At 34.0% G+C, this 24,424-nt stretch overlaps 1 protein-coding gene across 1 annotated transcript in view; it reads left to right on the top strand.

The window, feature by feature from the left end:
- LOC149785275 (uncharacterized) overlaps nucleotides 1–23,061 on the top strand; it is a 219,211-nt gene extending 196,150 nt beyond the window's left edge. Inside the window, exons 15-18 of the mRNA XM_089979897.1 lie at nucleotides 1,652–1,809; nucleotides 4,756–5,017; nucleotides 6,693–13,309; nucleotides 13,395–23,061. Of these exons, the coding sequence (XP_089836023.1) occupies nucleotides 1,652–1,809; nucleotides 4,756–5,017; nucleotides 6,693–6,887 (615 nt within the window). The 3' untranslated portion in view covers nucleotides 6,888–13,309; nucleotides 13,395–23,061. The remainder of the gene's footprint in view (nucleotides 1–1,651; nucleotides 1,810–4,755; nucleotides 5,018–6,692; nucleotides 13,310–13,394) is intronic.
- Nucleotides 23,062–24,424: the final 1,363 nt, after the last annotated feature.

The following is a 24,424-nucleotide window of genomic DNA, read 5'->3' as shown; positions in this document are numbered from 1 at the left end:
TATCATTGGAGAGGTACTAAGGCATAAATGACTTCAAACCAAGTGGAGTGGTAAATGACTTGAAACCTTGGGATATCATGGTACTTGGGTATAAATGGCTTCAAAGTATGGGATATCATTGGAGTGGTACTAAGATAATAACGACTTCAAACCATGGGACATTAGTGAAGTGGTACTAAGGTATAAATTCAAACCCTGGCAGTGTTTCCCTTTACCCTCATTTGTGCTTCAGAGACCCCCAGATTTTTTATTTCACCCCCAGTTTTGATATCAAAAGTTTGATTTTTACTCAGTCTGACCCCCATTTTTGACACCAAGGGGAATTGTGACCCCCAGTCTTGCACCCCTAGGGGGATACACTGCCTCGGGTATCAGTGGAGTGGTACTAAGATAAAATTGACTTCAAGCCATAGAATGTCATTAAAGTCATACCAAGGTATAAATGACTTCAAACCATGGGACATAAGTGGAATGGTAAGGAAGTCACTTTCAGTAGAATGGAAAAGTATTTTCTCAGAAAAGAACAGAATATAAACTTTGTTCCATACAGTACACTGGCCCATTGTACAGTTTAAAAAAATACATATGAAGGATAACAGAGGTACAAACTATAAAAAATAGTTTTTGTAGAAAAATAACGAGGAGTAACCAAACAGCAATTACTGTTTCACATTTTTCTGTATTTTGCAAGTTGTGATATGTAAACACTTTAAGAAGTCATTAAGGGATTTCTATTTTTCTTATGAATGGAATTTGTTCTACTTTTCATGAATATAAAATATTAAAACTTTGTAGGCTAAGCATGTGGTTCATGTAGATGCAAAATAAAAGGTTTTATTTTTTCTCAGCTCCATTTTTTCGGAATTGTTTTTGAAAATTGTCTTTAGAAAAGGGTAATTTTGAGATTCTGGTGGTTTATTTAGTGCTTATTAACTATTACTCCTTGACATTAACAAGATGCACAGAAAATGTTATGTTTGTTCCTCACTTCAAAGGTATTGAAAAAGAGAAAATGTATGTTGTTTACCCTATAGGAAAAAGAACTTCTCTAAAGTATGGGAATATGCATTTCTATAACTTCATATAGATCTAGCTTGGCTAATGTGGGTACGGGAAAAAGCTTGCCAGTAGCTTCTCATGGGTCAGTGGTTCTTTCCGGGGATTTTCCGGGTTCTTCCTCCACCATTTATACTGGCTGCCATGTATGATCTATCTTGTGCTGAAAAAATGGCGTTAAACCCTACAACAACAACAACAACAGATCTAGTTATTAAGTTATTCCACATTACTATCTTTCATCCGCTGGCAGTTCAGATATTTTAATTGTGTGAGAGATTGGATCAAATATGATTGTAAACTAAGTACCATATATTTTTTAACATTTGACATATTTATAAGCACACAAAAAAATTCCAAGGGAGATAATCCACAAATAGATTGTTGAAAGTTTGTATCTTCAAGTCTTCATTTTACACAGGCTGTCTTTTTGTATGAGCAAAAAGGGTAGAGGTAATTGCCTTAAGGTTCTTAAGTAGCTATAATAGTTTTAAGTAGGAAAATATATCATTTTTGTGTATTTTTTCAAGACCTATCTTAATTTATTGTACAAGTTTTTTGTCATATGACACATTTTTCTCTCTCACTATTACAGAAATCTATTTATTCTCCATCAATGTTTGGGAGTTCCCTAGATGACACTATGAAGATGCAGGAGCCTCACTTTCCTAACCGCAGGTTGCCATGGATACAGACCACCCTCTCAGAAGCTGTCTTGAGGCTTAATGGTGCTCAGACAGAGGGAATATTTAGGTTTGTGTACAAAGAGACATAGAGAGTCACACATAACTTTGTACAAGAATGCACATATATATACAAGTTCCTGTAAATAGTATGGCAAGGATATAGACTGCCCTTTTTGATGCATTTCAGTCTGATGTTCAGATTGGGAACATTCAGGTGCGTACATACACATGTACACACACGTCTGTGTTTATCATCAAATGCATCACATGACAGTGTATAGTTGTCATGGCTAGGTTTTGAAGGTTTCCTTGTCAAATCAAGTACCATCTATCTGTATAAATTATAAATTGCTACATGTATATTACATTGATGTTTGGAAAGGCAGGTCATAATCCCATGTTATGTTTCTATTTAACTCATTTGATGGGTATTATTTTGTTTCTTTGAGATCAATCCAGGATATGGGCATATTAGTCTGTCCCAAACAATCAAATTCCTATGTGGTTAACTGATGGTTTCTTGCAGTTAATAAAAAGGCATATTATTTTGTTTTGGGAAAGAGGTGTACAATGTTTTTAGTTCATCTGGCCATGAGGCCAGATGAACTTACGGTATGGTCCTGAATCTGTCATCTGTTTTCCATTCTGACCAAAAGAAGAAAAATGGCTTTTGCATAAAAACGTGAATTAACGGTTATGTACATTGTCCAATGTCAGCAGAGGGGTTGCACTTAGCGTATTGAAAAGGCGTTTTAATTTTGGTCTCAAAGATCAAAGATGAAGATTCTTTTGATATGAATGTAAATGGGGTTTTGAAGAATAAGCTTTGGTTAGAGTAAGTTCCATGACTAAACTTTGTGGATGGAATGGACTTTGGTTAATAAAGAAACCTATAGGGTCTAGAGGTCAGAGGTCAATGTATTGGTAAGCATAGTAAGAAAATGACACATATTAAGTTTCTTACAATACCACATACCTTCAGTGATGTCCATCAATCTCCAGAGCTAACCCAAAAATATGGAGGACTATAAACCATGGGGTAGACATATGATGTGCTGTTCACAGTACTTGTTACATTTTGGAAAAAGCAGTAAAACCTGCCCTGATGGTCACATTTTCACAGCTGTCACCTGATTATTATCATTGACCCCTACAATAAACATAAATATAAAAGAGGTACATGTTTTTCATGGTCAGTGGCCAGTGTTTCCTAACCAAACTAGTTTCTTGCTGCTTAAAGTGATCTCTTATGCATTTTGGCCATGCAAATGAAGCATTTGTTTTCCCAAGAATTTCATTGTTTAGGTTAAGACGTGTTTTGTGAATTGATGTTTAAATCTGCCTTAGCTTGCATATGTTCACAGTACTCAAGCCAATTTGTCTGCATAAATTTAAATTGGCTAATCTCTCCAGGCAGATAGATAAATTGTATATACCAGATCTTCATTAAGTATTTCTACATGTTTAAGATGAAAATGTAAATAGGCATATAATCATTAAGTTACTTTTAATCCTAGAATAGATAAAGAACCAATGCTGCAGTTGCTATTTCATACAAGATATTATGTTCAGAAATTTATCAAGGAATGCTATGCTGTTTTCTACAAGAACAGAAAATGCAAGTTTATGTGATAGTAATATGTGATGGTAAATACATGATGGGAACAATGTGTTAACTTAAAAACTGTCACAAGTCTTTAAACAAAGGTGAGCTGTCAATCATTCAGCTGGTCATTTCTTTAATTGGTCTGTTACTTTTGAGGAAATATACAGTTTACAAGTGTTACGACTCTGATCTTAAACTTAGTCACAAAAAGAGCTAAAACAAGTTTTGTAAAATTGAAAATATAATTTATTTCCCTAAAATATGAAGTGAAAAATTTAAAAAAACTTACAGTAGAGTGAATGAAATCCGACATGTTCTATCAATTCAAATATGATCAAGTAATCAAGTAAATGAGTTTCAGTTGTATTCCAAATAATGTTCACTATTGTACTGATATATCAGTAGTATTGATGAATCACAGTGATATAATGCAAAAATGTCTTTAAATGAATTCAGTTTCTGAAACAGCTATATATTTCCAAGTAATCCAAGCACTTTGTAATTCCAACAAATGATTGAATTAATTTAATGAATCCTCTTAAACACAACAAAATATCCTTCCAAGACTGATATTAATACTAGGAATGCCTAATTCTCCATAATTCAACTCGTATACAAAGCTAAGACATAATACAGTGGATGTCACACATTAATTCTAGTATAATCTCAACTGTAAACAAGGTCAGGTGGTTCACATGAGCTAATCAGGAATTACGCTTTTCAGCACTCGTGTCCTGAAGTCAGTCACATGATGTTTACCTGGATCAATAGTATAACTCAACCTTGAAACTTAGAGTGAATTTTATGCACTTAATACAAGAATGACTCATCTTTAATGTTCAGACTTATGATCATAGCAAAATAATAGCATTTATAATATTATTAACTATATGACACTCTGAATATATGATCATGAAACTAATGCACATAATATAGATATACATAACACAAGCAAAAACATACTACATGAAAAATAGAGAAAGGGCATGCATTTCTACCAGAATTTATTAATTCTAAATTTATATAGAGTTCTTTGAATCCAACAATGTAACAATTGCCTGAAGTAATAATAATAAAAATAGTAATAGCAACAACAACAACACTGGTATATGGTTCCTGTTATTTTTTGAAGAACCAAGTTTAAAAGGTGTACATGCATTCAAGGGGCACTGTACAAAGGACAGTTCAACCATGTCCCATATGTGGCTGCTGTGACCATATTTACTAAGGATGCATTTATTTGTCTAGTATATAGTCCACCTACTTTTCAAGTATGTTTTCATTAGACTGGGCCCTGTTTCCTGATAACCCAATTCTTCCAAACTCCAGTATTACCCTGGGAGAAATATTGAAGTGTCTTTGAATCATTTCAGATGATCACTTTGTAAGTGTACGTCCATCTTTCAGGGTTCCTGGTGATATAGATGATGTGAATGCCCTGAAGATTCACTGTGACCAATGGAAACCACCTGAGGACTGCCCTGACCCTCACGTTCCTGCCTCCCTACTCAAGTTGTGGTACCGTGAGCTAGAGGAGCCCCTAATACCTGCAGAGTTTTACAATGATTGTATTGCAAACTTCACTGACCCTGAACAGGCTGTTGAAGTTGTCAACAGATTACCAGAAATTAATAGACTGGTTTTAGCATATTTGATACGGTTTTTACAGGTAAATTAAAGTTGATATCATTTATTTGATGTGTTTACAAGACTACTTGTAAAGTAAATCCTCATGACTCACCAGATTCATGACTAAAAAGTGATTGATGTAAATAAAAATATTTGAATTAAATTGTCTCCAGTGATCGAATATTCACACAACCCAAAATGGCAAGATAAAATTTCTGGCAGTCAAGTGAATTTTCCAATCACTGATTCAGGGCTGACCAGTGTTTATCTTCAATGAAAGAGATCTGTTGAGAATATTACCAACTTTCTTAATTGAAACTCAATACTTTCTACAGGAAGTTTATTTTCCATTTGTTTTTATCAAACTCATACAGTTGTATCGCTCCTGCTCTTAGTGCAAAATGAACACTTTCCAGAAAGAAAACAGAATGGTTATGTTTTGTAATTACTTGCAATGGATATTAGAAAGGTCACAGAATATGTTCTGGAAAACAACCTTTCACACAGTTGAATTTAGATCAGTAACAGAATCAGCTTTTTATAATAGCAAGTTTATTCAGGTGGGTGGGTAGATTTTATGGGCTTTTTCTTCTTTTCTAAAATTTTATACTGATGAGATTTTTTAATTCACAGCATTCTGATTTTGAAAAGTAAATGTTTGGTCTCAGATATGTTAATGATGAATGCAACAGACTTAATCAAACTTAGTTTGGAAAATTGTCTGGTTCTATCAACAGCGCGTTCTTTTAAGTTAAGAAAATGCTTATGAAGGACACAAAATTGAGAATGACAATTTTTACATGATCATTGAAGTATTTTCATGTCACTTTCAGTTAAATTTATAAGTTGGGATGGTACCTTATTTTCTGTTTGTTATGAATGGCTAAACATAAGCACTATTTATTTTGACTGTCCTAAAATATAAAGATATTGCAGTCTGTTTTTAAAAAAAATAATTAAACCCATGCAACAAAAAGCCATACATCTGAAATCACACAGCAAGCAGTAATTAGACTTTACGTATGCTTAAATGAATGAAAACAACATTACTTGCCTTGTTTCATCTAATTTGTTTGAGGCCAAAATAAAATGCAAACATATCTGAAAACACAAATTGTAAAGCAAAAATCTGCCTGGTTTTTAATCTCCTTCCATCATCAACTGTCCAATGAAATCTGCATATATGTAAATAACTCATCTGATTTTGTCAGTGAAATTAAAAATAAATGCATACATTAGGTTTGTAATTTTCCAGATATTTAAAGGAAGTGTATTTTGGTAGCAGTTGGGAGGGTAGAAGTTTGGTTCTAAATTCTACAGAACCATTGATTGATCCTACTTTGTGTGGTCTGTTAGACAAATTTCTATGACCAATTGCAATCCAAAATTTTGATTTAAAGGTTTTAACTTGAATGCTTTACCTTCTAATGAAGAGTGACATATCCTGGTGCCTTTATGACTGAGGTATTTTCTTCTACTGTTAAGTAATTTATCTTAAAGTGTTTGAAAACAAACAGAAAATACAGTACCTACTTTGATGTAAACATGCACCACCTACTGAAAGATACATCTGAGTGCAGAAAATACAGTACCTACTTTGATGTAAACATTCACTGCCTACTGAAAAATACATCTGAGTTATTGATATATGACGTGCATCTGCTGAAAAGTGTTGTATCAGTTTTGTTTAACTGTTTAATATCTTGTTTTTCCAGGTATTTGCTGCTGAAGAAAATGCCAAAGTAACAAAGATGGATGTCAATAATTTAGCCATGGTGATGGCGCCTAACTGTTTACGTTGTGAGAGTGATGATCCCAAAACAATTTTTGAGAACACAAGGAAAGAAATGGGATTCATTCGGACATTGATTCAAAATTTGGACACAAGCTTTATGCAGGGTGTAGAGTGACCTGTGCCAAATTTAGGTCTCTATGTCTCATTTTTTGTATGGGAATGAATTCAGACAGTCACATGTGTGCATTAGAAAGGATATAATCTTATTTTAATCAAATTATTTTATTTGTAATTATTGTGTATCCAATTGTGTCATGTATGAGAGGGAATATGGAATGTTCCTCTTCAGAGATCTGGAATTGCAGTATTTATTCAGATATAGCATGTACTCAGAGCTGTGTTCAAAAATGTTGGCATTAGGTGGCATTAGACAAGCACCAGGCTAATAGAAGTATTGCATGGCGAGTGGTGCTAGGTGGCAAAAGGTTAGTTGGAGTCACTCAGCCCACTTTGGCTTCTGTTGCTATGCAAACCAGTCAGGTGGGGGGGGAGGATAAAATGAAAATGTAATGCCCCAAAATTATGGATCACTTATTGGCAGTATGAATGCTAACAAAGGACAGATAAATGTAATGATGAAAACAAAGTAGGTCGATTCACATCTTCCGGTTTAAAATAACTAGAATTTATGTCAGTCAGGAATAATGGCTGTCTGATCAGTTTTGTTGTTTATTTGTCTTGCATCAATTTGACATCATGCAGATGCTAACAGTTGAGAGAGGTAGTTCACCACAAGCAATGCATGCAAATTTGGTTTCACTCACTGAAGAGTTTGCCGAGTGAGTCTTGGATAACCAAGATATGTTGTTGAATTAATCTTGGATATTATACACCTGATGTGTATTTAGTCTTGTGTATTTGATTAGATCTTGTAAAAGCAAGTCATTTTTATTTAACTTGGAAGATCATGGAAAATTCAGTACTGTGCCAACTTAATGTGAGCCTTTATCCACCATGTTGAAAAATTCTTGTGAGAAGATAGGTTGTACAATAGTGTCTGATTTCTTTCTGTGCTAATTGTCTAATGCCAGCCTAACTGAACCTAACCACAGTGCACTTTTAGATCTTGGTCTATGCTGTTTGGATGAAATCAAATGTAAAATGAACACCACAGGCCTGGCTCTGCCAGCACAGTATATATTAGAAGACCATAGTCTGTGCTCTTCACATAGCATATTATGCATTAGAAGACCATAGTCTATACTATTCACATAGCATATTATGCATTAGAAGACAATAGTCTATGCTATTCACATAGCATATTATGCATTAGAAGACAATAGTCCATACTATTCACATAGCATATTATGCATTAGAAGACAATAGTCTATGCTATTCACATAGCATATTATGCATTAGAAGACCATAGTCTATGCTATTCAGATAGCATATTATGCATTAGAAGACCATAGTCTATACTATTCACATAGCATATTATGCATTAGAAGACCATAGTCCATACTATTCACATAGCATGTTATGCATTAGAAAACCATAGTCTATGCTATTCAGATAGCATATTATGCATTCGAAGACCATAGTCTATACTATTCACATAGTATGTTATGCATTAGAAAACTATAGTCTATGCTATTCAGATAGCATATCATGCATTAGAAGACCATAGTCTATACTATTCACATAGCATATTATGCATTAGAAGACCAGTGTTACTCACATAGCATATTATGCATTTGAATACCAGAGTCTATACTACTCACATAGCATATTATGCATTAGAAGACCAGTGTCAATGCTCTTTACATGGCATATTATGCATTAGAAGACCAGTGTCAATGCTATTTACATGGCATAGTATACGTTACAAGACCAGAGTCAATGCTATTCACAGTTGTGTGTATGTTACATGATATCAGATACTGTATTAATAAGCTGTGGTATAAAATTTAAAATTTGTCTGGATGTTGTTACTGCTTTGTAAGCTTTTTTATTCCAAATTAATTGTTTCTGTTTGGTTGTCTACCTCATAGAGTGGCAATACTTAGGATGCTGTTCATGTTACATTATGTGCAGAGATATTGCAGTTTATTGATTTAGCACAAAAAATACCTATTATACTGTGTTTTTAGCTCACCAAGACATAAGGCCAAGTGAGCTTATGATCTGGCCCTGCATCTGTCATGCCTTGTTCATCATGAGTCATCCATCCATGATGCTGTTTTCAATGTCTCCAACAATGCCAAACCAATTTCATTCAAACTTGATAAGGATGTTCCTCAGGACATGCGCTACCATAATTTTGTTCAGGATGGCTCCATTAGCAGTGATGTGGCCCTTACAGCAACCAAAATGGAGAGCTTAGTAGTAATGTTTAGATGCTTTGTCAAAATTGTCTGTAGTGGTGTTGACTTCCCCAGAATGGCTCAATCATTTTTGCTTAAACATGGTAGGAATGTTTTTTATTAAATGCTAAATTTTTTATTAGATGGATACTATAGCAGTAATTTGGCTCTCGTAGCAACTGTATGGAAAACATTTTTGACTTGCCCTCTACAATGGCTTCAGCAATTTTTGTTCAAACTTTGTAGGAATGTTTGTTCAGAAATGCTATATCAAAATTATGATTGGGGTGTCACTCTTAATGATGGTGTGGCCTCCTTAATGACTGTGGAAAAACTATTTCAGGTTTCTTTGAATGGCTGAGATAATTTCAATTTTTAAAAAATTGTAGGGGCATTTTTTAGGAGATGCTTTTTCAGAATTGTATAAGTGTGGATCTTTTAGCTGTGGTGTGGCTTCCATAGCAACCATATGGAAAACCTGTTCCAGAACAGTTGAACCAACTTTGATCAAGCTTGGTAGGAATATTTCACAGGACATGCTTGGTGTGGCTCCACCAGCAACACATGGCTTCTTTAGCATCCATGTAGAGAAACTGTTTTGACTTCCTTTCAAGAATGGAGAATCCAATTACAAACAGACTTGATATAAATGTTTGCTAGGACATGCTCACTATCACTTTTGTGCCAGTGGTGATTCTCCTAGCAGTTGTGTGGCTTCCTTAACAACTGAATATGAAACCTGTTTTTTTTTTCTCACTCTTTCTCCTGAATGCCTGAGCCAGTTTCAGTCAAACTTGGTAGTAGTGTTTCTTAGGGCACATTGTACCAAACTTGTATCAAATGTGGGTTCTGTAATAATTAAGTGATTTTCATAGCAACCATAAGGAAAAACCTATTTTCAACAAAGTCCTTATAATGGCTTTGCCAACTTAGAACATGCTCAGTTGAAGTTGAGACGGGGATGACTCCCGAGCAGTGGCATGGCTTCTATAGCAACAGCACAGAAAACATACAGTGATACTATGTATGGCTAACTGTTACTACTGTACATTTTTAAATTATCATAGAATAACTTTCTTTCTCAAACTGCCTTACCATATTAGGCATGATAGGTGGAGTCCTAGCATGGATACATGTTCAAAAGATGCTAAGGCACCATCTTTTCCAGCTGATATTACTCAGAAACACAGTTGAACAACATGTTAAGTACCAACCGTTTCTACCAGATATCTAAAACCTTTCAAGACATAAAATGTCTTTCAACCCAAGATGCCTACTGTATTTGCCTTTAGACCAATATATGTCAGGTGAGCAATATCAGACCCACATGGGTCTATTGTTTAAGTATGGTCTTCTGTTTAACTCAGAAAGGGAGGGGTGGAATGGTAAAGATGTCAGAAAGCACATTGTATGGAATAGTCCTTAGAGAAGTATGGTTTTTGAATCCTGATTGAAAAGTAAAGAAATTTCTTGTATGAATATAGTGGATTTACTTGCATTTGTGCAGTCAAACAGATCTGAGTTTCTTTATGTTAAGGTTTTCATAATGATATTCATAAAGGGTACAACAAACATGAATAAATTACTTCCCATAATAGTTATCTGCATTATCTTCATGTTGAATAAATGTGGATGGCACCCTACTTATTCGAATTAACCCAATAGATACTAAAGATATTGTTAAAGCCTCGATGGTTCATATACATGTGTGTATTTGTGTTTTTCCAATGTATGATTTATATATTTTTAAGGTGCTTCTATGATCCAGTACATTTTTTTTGCATTTCAACAAATGCCATGTCAATTTCACTCAAATAAAATATGAAACATTTTTTTTCGTTTTTTAGCACATGTATCCAAGTGACATAACATTGTTGCATAACCTTCATCTTGGTAGGAAAATTTTAAAGCACAGGATTTTCTAGTGTTCAGATTTTCAGACCCTTTTTCCCATTAAAGCATTATGATAGTAATGTTGACCTTTGGGATACAACACTTTTGCCAATTTGCAAAGTAAATACCTTAGATTTATGTAAAATACTTATGTGGCTGTTATCTTATAGCATTATCGTTGAGTAGTCTTTCATTATGTTGAGGTTAAAACAGGGTCTTTATTTGTAATATTGCTTAGTCTAAAATTCTGGTCTAAAGTGTTCAATAGAAACTTTCTCCAAAATGTTTCTCGGTTTGTGCTGAAATATTTGTAGGGAAAGAACTTGCATGCATCTTTCACAAGTTTTGGGATGGATAGTGAAAATAACCTAGGTTTTCCTAACATGGAATATACTGTTCAACATAAGGAAACAAAGACACAATCATCTGTTATTGTTTTGCCCATGAATGGTGAGACGTGTCACATTTCAGTTAGTGATGGATTCTTGAAGAATGTTAAGTTACTGTGTTCAAGTTTTAAATGTAATCCATCTTAATCAGTACTGCATTCAACAGACACCTTGGGAAAATAATGCTATGCTGCGTTCAAATTTTAAATGTAATCCATCTTAATCAGTACTGCATTCAACAGACACCTTGGGAAAATAATACTATGCTGTGTTCAAGTTTTCAATGTAATCCATCTTAATCAGTACTGTATTCAACAGACACCTTGGGGAAATAATACTATACTGTGTTCAAGTTTTAAATGTAATCCATCTTAATCAGTACTGCATTCAACAGACACCTTGGGAAAATAATACTATGCTGTGTTCAAGTTTTCAATGTAATCCATCTTAATCAGTACTGTATTCAACAGACACCTTGGGGAAATAATACTATACTGTGTTCAAGTTTTAAATGTAATCCATCTTAATCAGTACTGCATTCAACAGACACCTTGGGAAAATAATACTATACTGTGTCAGGTTTTAAATGTAATCCATCTTAATCAGTACTGTATTCAACAGACACCTTGGGAAAATAATACTATACCGTGTTCAAGTTTTAAATGTAATCCATCTTAATCAGTACTGCATTCAACAGACACCTTGGGAATATAATACTATACTGTGTCAGGTTTTAAATGTAATCCATCTTAATCAGTACTGCATTCAACAGACACCTTGGGAATATAATACTATACTGTGTCAGGTTTTGTATTCTCATTGGCTTACATTCATATACTTTGTAATTCTCAATTTCCCAGGAAATTCCAGGGTTTTAGTCATGATTCCTGGCTCAGTGTTTGGGGTTTTGGGGCATAAATTTGCATCTTTAAGCTAAAAAAATCCTTGTTTGTAAGAAATAAAAAACATATTGCACAATCATAAGTGCATTTAAAAAGTCATTGTTCCTCGTGGATGAGCATTTTCATGCGACCAAACAAACTCAAAATGTTAATACCACTTGCAGTCAGTACCAGTCCTTGCAATCCTCCCAATGCAGTTTCTTTTGATTTCTGAAGGTGAATTTATCCACGTTTTTTCCAATTATGAGAAATAAACCAACCCCCCAATTGTAAAGTTAACCCAAGCTATGCACTGATTCAGTTGGGAAAGATTTTGTCAGACCAGAAATAACAATGCATCTATGAACATTTGTATCCTGCTTTACAGATGCCATGCAGAACACCCCATTTTGTATAACACTTTTGGCATGATATGCAGATGCCATGCAGAACACCCCATTTTGTATGACACTTTTGGCATGATATGCAGATACCATGCAGAACATCCCATTTTGTATGACACTTTTGGCATGATATGCAGATGCCATACACACAGTTTCTTATAAAAAATGTGTTGTGATATACAGTTGTCATGCAGACTACTCCATTTTCTGGAATATTAATGTCATGATATACAGATGTCATTCTGAACACCCCATTCCATAGAATACTTGTGAGGTTATGTATAGACGTCATGCAGAACACCCCATTCCATGGGGTACTTGTGACATTATATACAAATGTCATGCAAAACACCACTTTACAACATTCCATGGAATATTTGTGACATGATATAAAGATGTCATGTAGAACACCCCATTCCATGGAATACATGTGACTTGATTTACAAATGTCATGCAAAATATTTAATATACCATGGAGTGATTGTATATTATATCATGTCTGTCAAAATTTGAAATTGGAGTGGTATCAGCCATACCTGTTTTTAGTAATCGGTCTTGTTTTCTTTATTTCTTCACAGTAAGGCCAGATTTATTTAGTCATTTTTTTTAAAGATTGGAATTTTACATGCAGTACATGTACATATGTTTAGCTTGACACACCGAAAAGGCCAGATTTATTTAGTCATTTTTTTTAAAGATTGGAATTTTACATGCAGTACATGTACATATGTTTAGCTTGACACACCGAAAAGGCCAGATGAGCTTCTGGCATAGCCTTGCATCTGCCATCTGACAATCTGTCAACTATTGCTTGTTACCAGTCTAGAGCCATATTTCTCATCCGATTTTTATCGAACTTTGAATTAAAGCTTATATCATAAAGCTCTCTGACAAGTAAAGTTAAGCATGAGAACATGCATATTAATGAGATCTTGTGATGAGATCACAATGACTAAGCTGGAGACTATGTGTCTGATCTGATTTTGATCAAATTTGGAATATGGGCTTTTATTATTATGTTCTTTAACAGGCTTAGTAATGAGTGATATCTACTTATATTAATGAAGTGTTGTATTATCTGATCGACTGAGATTGTTACCACCCAGGAGGCCATATCTCTCATCCATTGATGTATTAGACTTGAAATTTGGGTATATATAATCATGATGATCCATGAATTTGATACCGAATAAGATGCTTGCATATTAATGGAATGATCTTGCATCTGATTTGCTGTGATTGGTACCTCTCTGAAGCCATATTATTTTTCTAATCTTATTTTGATTGAAAGACTGGGGACTTGTATTATCATGATCTTGAACAAATTTAATGAGTAAGATCCACACTTATTAATCTGGTTATCTTGCATCAGATTAGTTGAGCTTGTTACCGCTCTGGCTACTGTATTTGTGGTCCAGTTTTGAGCCAACTTAGTACATAGACCTATATCATTAATATCTTGTATGAGTTTGATAATGAGTGAGATCCACAGATATTAATGAGGTGATCTTGCATCTGATTGGTTCAGCTTGTCACTGCTCTGGTTACATTATAATGATCTTGGACAAGTTCAGTAATGAAAACAGTCCATGCATATTGGTGAGGTGATTTTGCATTTGATTGGCTAAGCTTATCAACACCTTAGTGGCTCTAGGATCAGAATTTGATCCAAGTTATTAGATGATCTTGTATCATCAAGATGTTGGCTATGTTTGACCAAATAAGATTTACACATATTTATGAGAGAATCATGTATCTGATTACTAAATTTGTTGAATTTATATTGGATTTATATTGGATTTTACTTTGTAAAAAAAAGCATATATTATCATGGTGTTAGACAGGTTTTGTAAAAGGTTAGATCTGACAATATTAACGAGATTATCCTGCTTCTGATTGGCAGAGTATTTTAAGTCTAAAGACACTATACGTTTCATCTAATTTCACTAAAACTTGCTTTATATCATCAAGATCTTGGACAAGTTTGACTGAGTTCGGGTTCAGCATGTTAAATATGCCTTTTTCTTTGAAAGGAAACTTGTCCAGTCTGGTGACAAATCTACATGCTGTAAAGATTGGGGGATACATTTCATACAATTACATTCTTACAGTACTACAAAAAAGACTCCTAAGTCAAATGGCTAACAATTAAATTTTTTAAGCCAGCTAGCTTTTTGTTATTGGGTGTGTTTAAGAATGAACCCTTTTTTGTGGATTTGATAGGTTTGTTACGCACATAATAATTGATCATTCACAGGTGATCCCAGTAGCATTACCCACTGGGAGCAAAATTCTCATTAAAGGGTTGTTGCAACATCTATAGTTTCTGGTATTAAAGAGAACGACAATGTTGCATTTTAATTTATTACACGTGTTATGTAGATGTGTCATTTTTATTACATATAGTATGTAGAAGGCCTGTTTTATGTAATGTCTACACCACCATGGAAAGTATATCATATTTTGTTAAATAAATGTTCTGAGAGTCCCATATTATTACTGTCACTGTCACCTGCCATTAAAGTTGGTTTGAATTTACAATGACTATAGTGCTAAACAGTTGACACTTATAATTAAGGTCTTGTATATACTCACTCATAAGTTGAGTGCAACTGCAAAAGTGCACAGACCCATATCTGCCATTGCATGATGCACTGGCAGATCTAGGTATGTGCAGTTTGTTAGAAGTAATCAGTAGAACAAATAATGTAGACCCTGATCTGCAGGTGCATTATGCTATTTCAGATCAGGATCTTTGTTGTTTGCAGTTTGACTGAACTTATAAGCAAGTATATACAGTTCTTCAATGCCCAACATAAGACAGACTGGTCAAACATTCACTAATGCTGAAGATGAAGCTTAAATAAGAACCGGTGCTTTTAATTTCAGTCCTGATAAAGCATGATTTATCTGTTTTCAGGTTCCAGCATTGCAGCATCCTCTTTTTACTTTCTGTTCACAACTTCTCACAATCTCAAGCCGTTGGCAAAAAAAGGTTCAGTTGAATTCAAAGCAAACATAATTTGTGGTTGAGTGTGGTGGCATTTTTTATTTTATGAAACTGCTTGACTTGATCATTCTTAGCTGTAATATATGGCACTATTAGTGAACATAAACTGGCCTCACGACACAACAAACCATTTGGAGATCTTCAGATGCTTTTGTTCTTTTTACCTCAGCAACTTCCTAGTACTGAACACATGGTAAATATTCTGCATTGTCAAAAGTTTCAACTAAAATGTTTTAATTGACATGAGCTTTTCCTACCTTAATTTTTTTTCTCTGTATTTTTTAACATAATATCTAATAAATAATTAGAGAGTGCTCATTTTTCTGTAAAAATAATAGAATGAACATTTCATGAAATTTTTCTGGAACTACTACTACGTCTTATTTTCTCTTCAGATGACATAGCATTGCTTTGTACAGTCTTCAGATGACATTGCATTGCTTTGTACAATCTTCAGATGACAGAGCATTGCTTTGTACAATCTTCAGATGACATTGCATTGCTTTGTACAGTCTTCAGATGACATTGCATTGCTTTGTACAAATGACATTGCATTGCTTTGTACAATCTTCAGATGACATAGCATTGCTTTGTACAGTCTTCAGATGACATCATTGCTTTGTACAGTCTTCATGTAACATAGCAATGATTTGTACTGTCTTCAAGTGACATAGCATTGCTTTGTACAGTCTTAAGATGACATAGCATTGCTTTGTACAGTCTTCAAATGACCTTGGATTGCTTGTACAGTCTTCAGGTAACATAGCAATGTTTTGCACTGACTTCAAGTGATATAGCATTGCTTTGTGCAGTCTTCAGGTAACATAGCATTGCTTTGTACAGTCTTCAAGTGACAACATTGCTTTGTAAAGTCTTCAGGTGACACATCTTCGCTAGCCAAGGTTCTGATAACCCTCTCTACACCTTTGTGTAATGAGCAGACATTTCTGTGCTTGGGTCTGTGAATTTCATTGGATGTTGCATCACGCCACTGCATCCTTATCAAAATTAAGTTGTTCAAGTTTGAATACTTTTCCTATGTGATGGAGACAAGGGTGTACACGTCTTGAATGGACTGTTAAATAACCAATTTTCCAGTGCCAGTCCATGTTTGTACAAATACCTTTCACTCAAATACACATCTAATGTCTTCCCTCTGGTACATAGTCATACTTTCAATGTTAAATGTACAGAGTATCCTTTTTAGGTCAATTGCCCCCACTATTTTCGGCTGATGTACAATGAATACATCACAGTATTGTTTAGTTGGCATTACATACTAAGGGAGACAACTTATGAAATCCAAGTGATGTTGCTAGGACTACGCACCAATATATATGTTCAATCCACCAAGGTGTAGATAGGGTTATTGGAACCTTGGCTAGCGAAGATGCAGGTGACGTAGCATTGCTTTGTACAGTCTTCAGATGACAGCATTGCTTTGTACAGTCTTCAGGTGACATAGCAATGTTTCATACAGTCTTCAGGTGACATAGCATTGCAGTGTACTGTCTTCAGGTGACATAGCATTGCTTTATATAGCCTTCAGGTGACATAGCATTGCTGTGTATAGTCTTAGATCGTTGTTCTGTCGATTGATAAGGTTGTATCATCAACTTGTCTGTGAATAAAAATAGATATAGCAATCTGCTTCAAAGACTTAAGATGAAACGGATTTTATTTTTACACAAAATGGAGGAATCAACACATTGGCCAGGGAATGAGACCATCTACCATTCTGGTTAATTTGTTATAAAATGCATTGGAAAGAGCTAGTAAATCTAGATGTATGTCATCTGTCGTAAAGCTCATATTAGTGGTTTTAAAGTGTAATGTTTTCCAGTTTGCAACTGAAGCATTGGGGTTTTTTTCATTTTTTAATGCTGAGAAGGGGGATGTAAACAAATTAGTCCATTTGCTGAAGGAAAAGAAAATTGTGCAATTATTTTGTTGTGCAGAATTTGATAATCTCTTTATCATAGTAATTTCAGAATGGTTAAAAGTTCAGTACACAGTTTCAACATTTTTTTTTTTTGACATATTAATATCATTATCATTTTATCAACAATGCCTCCGATCTTAAATAAATATGAGAAACCATGTTCTCAAAGTTGTATGTTTATCAGTCATTCCAACATGCAGTGTGAATTAGTCTTATATACCTCAGCTTTTTATCTATTCAGCCATTTATGTCATGATCATTGTTCTCTACTGTGTACAATTTTGTTTTCTACATCTGTGAGCTTGTATGCCTTTCCATCTTTTTTTCAAATATTTTTGTGATATTAAAGTTGGGAACATATTAACTACAGCAAAATTAACAGTTATTGTAATCAGCCACAAAAAGCTTTTTCCATTACCCTGACCACTGTATGGTGTGGTCGGTATGTAGGACCAGTGAAGATGGTGTATTATGATGAGTGCTGATGCCTGGCATTTTGAAATTTGTGAATCAGTTTCATAAAATTGTTATGCCACACCATGACAGTGATATGTTATAGTGTTACTCATATTCATAAATCTGTACCTCTCACATTGGTTATTTGCTTTGTTGTTCCAGTAACTATGAATCAGTGTTCCATGAATACATTTCTAGTTGTATTGAATGAGATGTGTGTGACAAGACTGTGAGAATGAATTTATTCATAGTGTTATTTTAGATTTATGAAGATTTCTACTTGAGGTCATGCTTTGAAGAAATTGTCTTCTATTTTCATTACAGTGCTTAAATTTTTAAATACATAACTGTAACCTTTTCTCAATAAAGCTAAATGTTGTTGTACATTACACTTCTGTGCTTTTTGAATAACTATTTTTTGACCTACCTTTTGTTACCTGAGTGGACTTTGTTTTGCATAATTGATCTATAAACATCAGTAGTACATTTTGTTTGCTATTACTGGAGAAAAAAAGATCAGGCAATCCCTTGATGCACCCACACTCTGCTGTTAGGATAGATCAGGTTTAAAGTTGCTTCGGGCTTAATTAAGACACATGTTATATCATGTATGGGGAAATTTGAATTATTACCTATTTTATTCTTGCTTTTTATTTATAACTTCCGTGTTTAAAATTAAAGTGAATCAGCTGTAACAAAAAAGAGGCAATGAACTTGATTATTTGCAATATTAAAAAAATGCAGATAACTTGGTGAGAAGATTATAAATTGCATGTACAGGGAATCATTATTTTCTTAAACATCTTCAATCTTTGTGAGCATTTTTTTAATGTGAACTTTAAAAATCTTGTACTGCATCAGTCTTGTATGATGCACAGCCAACTACCAAGAGCATAGACCCTGATCTGCCATCATATTCAAATGTGCTGACGGATCAGGATTTATGGTCTTTACTTAATATCAGTTGTATAAGGAATAATATCAACCCTGATCTTCCATTATGCTAGAATGTGCTGGTAGATCAGTGTTTATGGTCTCTACTTGATATTAGTTATAGGCTGAACAAGATCAACCCTGATCTGTTGGCACATTATGCAGTAGTAGATGTGGGTCTGTGCTGTTTACATTTGTGTGTGCATCATACATAGATGTAATATAATTCATAGAGACAAAAATTACATACAATAAAGAAAGAATACTCCTTAAGGTGCTGTCCATTCCTCTTAAAAAGTTTTAAACAATCTATGTAAAAATCACGTTACTTTGCAATATTTTACACTTCATCTATGTACATTTTTTTTTACTTAGTTCAGACTTTTGTCTTTTACTTGATGAAATTGTTTGACTTTATTTTGTACTCTTCAGAGTTTGGTAAACCTTTAAACCTGATAAAACAAATTCTGTGTATTTTCAGTCAGATTTTGTGCTGGTTTCCATTTTGTATTTAATTATAATGTATGTGCTATGTTTTTTAACCAGTAGTATGTGCACCCAGCTTAAGATAGCATAGATTGTCTCTGCCATGGCAGAACTGCTCTGGTAAATCGGTACTTGCACTGTTCATTAGTACCAATGTTGGTGCAATTTTCATCGTTGATCACAATTTTCAATTTGTTGCTGGTTTTTAATGGCACTTTTAATACAGTATAGGCTATACCATGCTTTGGAAAGTAAAACAAAGTGCCTTTCCCATGGACATTTTGAGGTAGCTGGACGAGACTGGCCTGGGTGGGTGTCAAACCCACAACCTTTGGAATACAAGTTAAATGCCTCACCAACTGACATAGAGCACTAAATACCATAACAAAGAAGCATGCGCAAACATTTCATTTGCCAATAAATCAAACTTTTATTAATTTCAGAAGTAAAATTTTTAGAAATATAGGTGACTTATGGAAGAGATTGCTATGGTAGTTAATGCTGTAATTGTCAAAAACTGAAGTTGAATAGGAGCCGGATCCTAAATAGAAAAATTCTATAGTGCAACCCTTTTCTGTTACATCCAAACGTTGTCAGCTACTTGGAAAAATCTAGTAATAACCAAGAGTAGAGCACACAGGATAGACTCAGGTCTGCCAGTTTATCATTTAAAAACAATTACTTGAAACAAAGCATCTATTTCATTAGATATATACCTGTATTAAGTATGGCCATTTTAAATATGCCCCTGAGTGTGCTTTGGGATCACTCGTGGCATGGAGGGTTGAAGTGATGCTACCGGTAATTGATGTATGGCCAGATGAAAGAACAGGAGATATTGATATTTAATATCCTTTGTTCAATTGTAAACATACTGCTGTAAATACTCTTTATATTTTTCTAAAAGTTCTTCCTTTGTATCACACAGGAAAATATTTTTAAGTAATTGCATCAGCAAAACAATATCTAAGGGAGATAACTATCAGGTATCTGCATTTACTTCAATTGAAGTTTCCTCTCTTGACATACAAATTGACATGAAAGACTAGTGCATCTATACTTGGTTACCAATTTAATTTATTTTTATCAAGTTTGTTACTATTATTAGTAATGCAGACTAAATTTGGTTCAAGAGAATAAACACTATGCCAGAAGTATTGAGGGACTGAAACCTCTCAAAGCAAAGATTACAAAATAAGTATTTATCTGTTGAAATATGTCCTTGTTTGACTCGTTATCTCAATTCTAAAATAAAAATTAAACAAAATTTAGTTTGTTGATGCTGACTGGACTTTGTTGACAGTGTATACAGCGCATGTCTGGCTCAACCATTAGCTGTATTCATCATTTGATGATATTACGTCACGTCATACTGAGCATTATTCTATGTATGAGCTGTGCAAGATACAAAGATAAAAACTTCTTTCTGCCCATGTATTGGAGAGAGAGACAAAACAAGTTTAGCTTATAATTGATGTCTGCAAAATACAGTTGCAAAAATTGTTCAGTAAAATTGAAACAACATACCAGTATGAAAAGAGACTTTGACAGTACAGATTTCCTGTGATACAGATTCGTAATTTGATGATTAAAACTGGGTTCGAGTCAGTGGCTTGGCTAATATGGGTATGTGAGAAAGCTGCCAGTAGCTTCTGTGGGTTGGTGGTTCTTACCATGGTTTTCTTGGGCTCTTCCTCCACAAGTAATACTGACCGCCATGTATATAGCCTATCTTGTACTTAGAAATTGTGCTGAATCCCAAAACAACATGATTGAAACAGTTAATCAGCAACATTTTGTTTACTTTATAAGTTAATGATGAAACAGTGCTGTGTTTCCTATTGTACACTTGTTGTTTTTTTTGTTGTTGTTTTTAAATTGATGCTAAAAAAAAAGTAAAACAATAGAAGGGGGGGAAAATTCATTAGGCAAATGATACATGTTCTTATACTTTGAATATCTGCAAATGCACTTTTGAAAACAATGTTTTCATTCCTTTTTGACAGTATATTGCAGACGTGTGTGTGCGCGCGCGCTCGCGCGTGCGCATATCGAACGTATTTTCTTGCCTGGATTGATTTTTTCTGTGATTTATCCATGAAAATCTATAAATACTGTATTAAATTTCACAGTATTTGCAAAACAGTGGTTGATAGAGTAACAAACATTTGTACTCAGTATTAAACCTTCAGTCAAAACCTCTACATCATCATTATTTTGATTCAAAAACCTGATGTCTGCAAATCCTGTATGACTGCGTCATCATTGTTTTCAGTCAAAACCTGTATGCCTGCATTATTTTCTTTTCATTTTAGAGCTGCAACAAAATATTTTTGCTTGAGTTGAAGGGCAGCTTGCTTTTTCCAATGTTTTCATGTTGTTCAGTAATACAGGGTATGTGCAGATTTTGCTCCTTTTCTACTGCCAGGCTGTGCTATAACACGAAAGCAATCAAATGCACCTTCGCTTTAAAATACAGAACATTATCTTCATCTTACAAAGAAGATGGGCTTTTTGTCTGGGGCATTAGTTATATCGTTGTTTTGGAATTCGGAGTTTAAAATTAAGAAGTGTACATGAGAGGTATTGTATTCCATATTACATCTGCTCTACATATACAGCAGGCCATCTCTAGAAGACACCTCAGTATGCCATCTCTTTTCTCTAGAAGACACCTCAGTATGCCGTCTCTTTTATAAGATTTTTATGGTCATGAATATAATTACATTATTTAATAATGAAGCAATACTCCAGATTTTAATTGTGCCGATGGGACACTTTTCTTGTAAAACTGCCTTGTAGTGAAGTACATAACATGTAACATATTTCTCCTACATAATGGGTAGCTGCAATAGCTCAGAGGTTAGTGTACCAGAGTCATGGTTTCAAGGGTGCTGGTTCAAATCCTACAATTGGACCAGCCTGGGTCAGCTACTGTACTTAGGCATAACAATTTACTCCAGCTGCCTTGGCACTAAATAGCCTACTTGTGTTGTTGTGCCGTAAATCACCAAACCAAACTGCATAATGAAATGGGGACCCATGACCATACTCACCTTATAACAAGAACTGTGTTAAAATGAAGGGTCTTATAACAAGAACTGTGTTAAAATGAAGGGTCTTATAGTGAGGGAATGCTGTACTGTGTATAGTGTATCCCAGTACAGGACAACTTGATTTATGATGTGCTTTACTTTTCTTGTTCCCATATTGAGGAATCACTTTAATTTGGTACTCCTTCCGTTCTCTTCTTACATGCAGTGTTTCATTTGTTCATCTCCCCTTAGATGCATGAATGTTTTCTAAGAATTATTATCTAGAAATATTATTATGTTTAATTTTTAGCAATATACTCAAAATATAAAACTATTAATGTCAGAATCGTGTTTTACAATTTATATATGACAAATGCTTAAATGAAAATCTGTGTCGTTTCTTTTCTCTTTACTCCAATTTATCTTCAGAGTATAGTTTATTTCAAGCATAGTTGCTACAAGCTAAATGATGTCATAATAGATAAGTGTATGAAAGGTAAATCCAATGTATTTAATATTTAATGTGATCTATCAATAATACAGAAGTGTCACAAGTGGTTTTGGGTCATGTTTTTATTTGCGCTCTCTCTCTCTCTCTCTCTCTCTCTCTCTCCATACACACTCCACGAAAATCAAACAATAGCTATATTTGACATGATGGTATTGGTTTAGGTGTGGGATTTTCATTTTGCATGATGATGTTCATGTAAAATGTTGAAAGAATATTCTGGGTGTAAAACCACACATACCAATGGAATGTGTCCTCTAAATGTTTGAAGGTAGAAGAATTTAGAGTTATTGATGTAAACAAAATTAATTTAGAGCTATTGATGTCAAAAAATTTTTTTTTTAGAGCTAATGATTTTTTAAAAAAATTCATTTGAGTTATTGACGTAAAAAATAGAACTATTGACGTCAAAATAAATAATTTAGAGCTATTGATATAACAAATTTTAAATCCACATCATATGGTAGACTATGCGAACTGTTTATGGAGATAATTTTGTTTAAAAAAAATACAAGATGGTTTCGATATAGCAAATCTCGGAAAATTAAATTGCTGATCTGGGTTTTAAAATCAGTAATGCATAATATGTTGCTATTGTATAGCTTGCTCTATGTCATATGGAAAATTAAATATCCTCTATTATAAAATGATGAAAAATAATCCTTCTTGTAGTTACTTTCTGGAAAGTTTACAAAATCAAGCCCATTTCCCTGGTATATGCGCATTACGCCTCATTCTTTTTTCTGATTGCCATTATCATTACGGTTACTTAAAATAATCATAATATAAACTGCCATCACTTTGAGGTTTCATCGAGCATTTTCATTACGTGCATCATGTGAAGTGGCCCTCAAATCAAGTATTATTTGATAAAAATTATCCCTTTTCTAATCGGGTACGTATTTGGTTATTTCATATTAATGCCAATTTGGTCTGCGGACTTGTCTTGATTCTGTTTAATATTTTAATACAATTACGAATAATTAGAATTCATACTCTATTTAATCTGACTTGTTTTGTTTGTTTGTTTTTTTAATTCTCCGAAGGAGTCCACAAACTAGTCGTTCCTATGATTGATGTGTGTTCAGCAATTGAACTTCTTTCATTCTTAAAAGTCAATTTAGCATAGTATTCATAATCATTATTACTTTGTTATTAGTATCTTACCCAACTGGATATTTGCCAATTTTCGTCACCAATAATTGGAATAAATGTTGCTGATGTCATGGTCAAAAAAGGCATGATGTCTTAATGAAAACACAAGTTATGCTGTCTTAATGAAAACACAAGTTATGGTTGTTTTAATTCATGTAATAAAAATTATATCAGAGTACAAATAAGATCTTGCTAATACATACACTCAAAAGGTTTTTTTGTGTTATTTTTCAGAATTTTCTCTTGCAGCAATGCCT

This window comes from Sinohyriopsis cumingii, chromosome 13, assembly GCF_028554795.1.
Source record: "Sinohyriopsis cumingii isolate HCF-2022 chromosome 13, ASM2855479v2, whole genome shotgun sequence".
NCBI classification, from domain to species: domain Eukaryota; kingdom Metazoa; phylum Mollusca; class Bivalvia; order Unionida; family Unionidae; genus Sinohyriopsis; species Sinohyriopsis cumingii.
The sequence above is the reverse complement of the archived record's forward strand: the minus strand, read 5'-3'. Positions and strand labels throughout refer to the sequence as shown.